Genomic DNA, 3,158 nt, shown 5'->3' with positions numbered 1-3,158 from the left:
GGGGGGGGGGGGCACAGCGAGCCGGGATTAAAACTCTCGGAACAAGATAAACTGGGATACTGTGGTAACTGGTGCAAACCGCTGCGCGGTGCGTCGTGTACGGTCGTATACTACTGCGGTCCCTTCAGCGGCGGCCACAGAATAACACCAGATCAAGTTCTCATGGGGAGAAAACAAAAAGGAAGTCACCTCACAGAAATCCTTTGTTCAGCCCTTTTTGCAAAGAAAGCCACAGAGGAAAACAGATCCCTCTCTGAGTGTATCATTTCTAAACCAACAGTTTTTAGAAAAAAAGAAAAAGAAAGACAATAACTCTTGCATTCGGCTGTTAAAAAGCCAAACGCAGGATTACAGGCCGAGTGTGTCGACGCAAGTCCGTCTGGCAGATGTCCAGTTTGTTCAGAACTGTACGCTTGCTTTAAAATAACCAGACAGCTATTTACTCCTCCATCACCACATACGTTTCCTGAGGGCCAACGCTGTATGCCAGCTTTTCCTTCCAGCCCCAGAAACCTCCATTAAGTTTGATTGAGCTGTTTAATGGCCCTCTGGTCTGGATTTGCTATCAGCTGATTGCTGCCAGCTGGATCTCTCTTGTCGAGCCCTCGTCGTCCGCTAATGATCAGACCATGAATCAAACTCTGATATGATCTTTTAAAAAATCTCTGCATAAATGCACAAGTTGTTGCATTAAGTTGCATTTTATGAAGTGCATTTTTCGGCTGCACTTCTGTGTCTCGTATTATAAAGCGAGCCACTCGGTTTGTGTTTGTTTTGGGCTGCAGGCACGGAATTGTAACTGATATTCTGCTCTTCCACCCAGGTGCCGCGGAGCTGAGCTGTAGGGAGCTGCGCTCCACCCGTTACATCACCGACGGATCGTGCCGCAGTGCCAAGCCGGTCAAGGAGCTGGTGTGCTCGGGCCAGTGCATGCCCGCGCACCTCCTGCCCAACTCCATCGGCCGTGGCAAGTGGTGGAGGGGCAGCGCCTCGGACTACCGCTGCATACCGGCCCACTCCCGGACGAGGAGGGTCCAGCTGCACTGTCCCAACGGCAACACCCGGACTTACAAAATCCGCGTGGTCACCTCCTGCAAGTGCAAGCGCTTCAGGCCCCACCACAACCAGTCGGAGGCCAAGGAGGTCCCGAAGACGCAACGCAACAAGAAGCACGACCGGAGCAAGAACAACACGCCGACACTGACGGGCAACTCGTACTGATGCTCCTCTTTCAGCTCGCCAAAGCACACGCACACACACACAACACACACACACACACACACACACACACACAACACACCAACTGATCTCCTTCAAATAGGGAGGAGATGCTAAAGAAATATCAAAGAGAGGGAATTCATAAGCTAATTGCTGGGCTGGTTTTTAAGTCATCAGTCTTTATTTGTTTTCAGCCTATTTGTGAACTCTGCTGCTTATTTGCATGAGAAAAAGGAGTCGGGGCCAGGAGCCTTCACCACAGCTGCGACCGGTCCAGAGATGTAGCACCATGTTGGATCATTTGTGATCACCCCAACAGCTCGTTTTTTTGTTTTTTGTAATGTCCTCCATTCAAAACAGCTTTCATGTAATGAGAAGTCCTCCCGCGAGGCTTTTGAGGCCCATCTGTGCAAACATCCAGCGGATGCAGAGCTGCGCCGCACCGCAGCACGCATTTCTTTTTAAAAGCTGAAAAGGTGCATCTTCGCTCCAGAGTGGTTGTAATCCACCTCCGTTTGGCTGCATCTGTGTGTGTGTGTGTGTGTGTGTGTGTGTGGAGGAGATGGTAGCAGCTCTGGGGGCTCTGACGGTGGGATGTTGACAGGTTTTGGAGAGGCCCCGGCCTGTGCGGTGGTCCGGGCAGCTCACTAAACGCCTCAGTCTTCAGGACAAACCTCAGCCACAACCAGGCCGGTCTGTTACAGAAGCACCTTTCCCACGACTATACAACGAGTCAGGAGAGGAGGAGAGAGCCGTTTTGACACCACAGGGGCACTGGGCATTCCTGTGTGACTCCTCTTAATTGCTAAATGAGCTCATTCCTGTGTTATTTCAGTCATAAAAAAAAAAGAGGCCATTTCCTCTAGACGTAGCCAGTTCCTGTTTGTTGGAAACACACGCAGACCAAAAATGAATAAATAACAAAGAGCACATGTGTGTAGGAGGCATCAGATAGTTGAGCGTGTGTTGTGTTGTTACCTGAGGGCAGAGAGCGCACGGGCCGAACGAGGCAGCGATCGACCCGTTTGTGTTCGAGGCGCTTCCACTCCCTCTCCGCTCCCGTTCTGTGAATAGCCCAAACAGGAAAGATAGGAACACAAATAACCTGCTGGAAACAATAATTGCATCATTGCATGGACTGATACAATCTGGCCCCAGTGCGTCACTGCAGACAAACACAGCCTCCTTCCTCAGCAACGGGACCGCGCTTCATGAAGAATACTCACAACGTTTCCGCATATTGTCAGACGTTCTCTTTCCCACTCATATTGCTCGCTAATTTTATTTACTTTTTATTTTCTGTCTAAACTGTACTGACAATGTTTGCTTGTTTTCCTGATTGTGTGTGTGTGTGTGTTTTATTAAATAGCAACTGGAAGGGGTTTGTCGTGTAAGCGGAGAGCTGTGATTGTACATATCAAACCTGTTGGAAGAGGGAGGGCTGTTTTACTGCAGACACTAAAGAAGGACTGTTATAAAGAATGAACTGCATATTTATTTTTTATTTCCACATTTAAATTATTTATGCAACCTTTTTGTAGTAAATGATAGCCATTATTGTCATATAGTATGATAGAGATGTTGGAGATGAAATACTGTACAGAACATGAATAAAGTAAAGGCAGATATATTTGAAAGAGCCGGCGTATTTGTTATCTTTCATATTTAAATGTGTTGCAGGTTACACTTTACCTTGATCCTCATGTAGCATTAGTAAGTAGGTCATAAATATCTTATAAATGGGTTATGACGCACTAGTTATAAGCAGATATAAGTGATTATAACTCCTTCTGTGGTGGGATGTAAAATACATTTACTATGATCATTTAAGTACTGTACTTAAGTACAATTTTGAGGTACTTGTACTTTATAAGAGTATTTCCATTTTATGCTACTTTATACTGCTGCTCCGATTGATATTGGAGGCAAATATAGTTTTT

At 46.8% G+C, this 3,158-nt stretch overlaps 1 protein-coding gene across 1 annotated transcript in view; it reads left to right on the top strand.

Moving 5' to 3' along the window:
- Positions 1-2,879, top strand: part of sost (sclerostin) — a 4,978-nt gene extending 2,099 nt beyond the window's left edge. The window contains exon 2 of the mRNA XM_031844276.1: positions 824-2,879. Within this exon, the coding sequence (XP_031700136.1) occupies positions 824-1,221 (398 nt within the window). The 3' untranslated portion in view covers positions 1,222-2,879. The remainder of the gene's footprint in view (positions 1-823) is intronic.
- The last annotated feature ends 279 nt before the right edge of the window (positions 2,880-3,158 follow it).

Source organism: Anarrhichthys ocellatus, unplaced genomic scaffold, assembly GCF_004355925.1.
Source record: "Anarrhichthys ocellatus isolate YVR2014 unplaced genomic scaffold, GSC_Weel_1.0 scaffold4, whole genome shotgun sequence".
Lineage (NCBI taxonomy): Eukaryota > Metazoa > Chordata > Actinopteri > Perciformes > Anarhichadidae > Anarrhichthys > Anarrhichthys ocellatus.
This window is presented reverse-complemented; position numbering and strand designations above follow the sequence as displayed.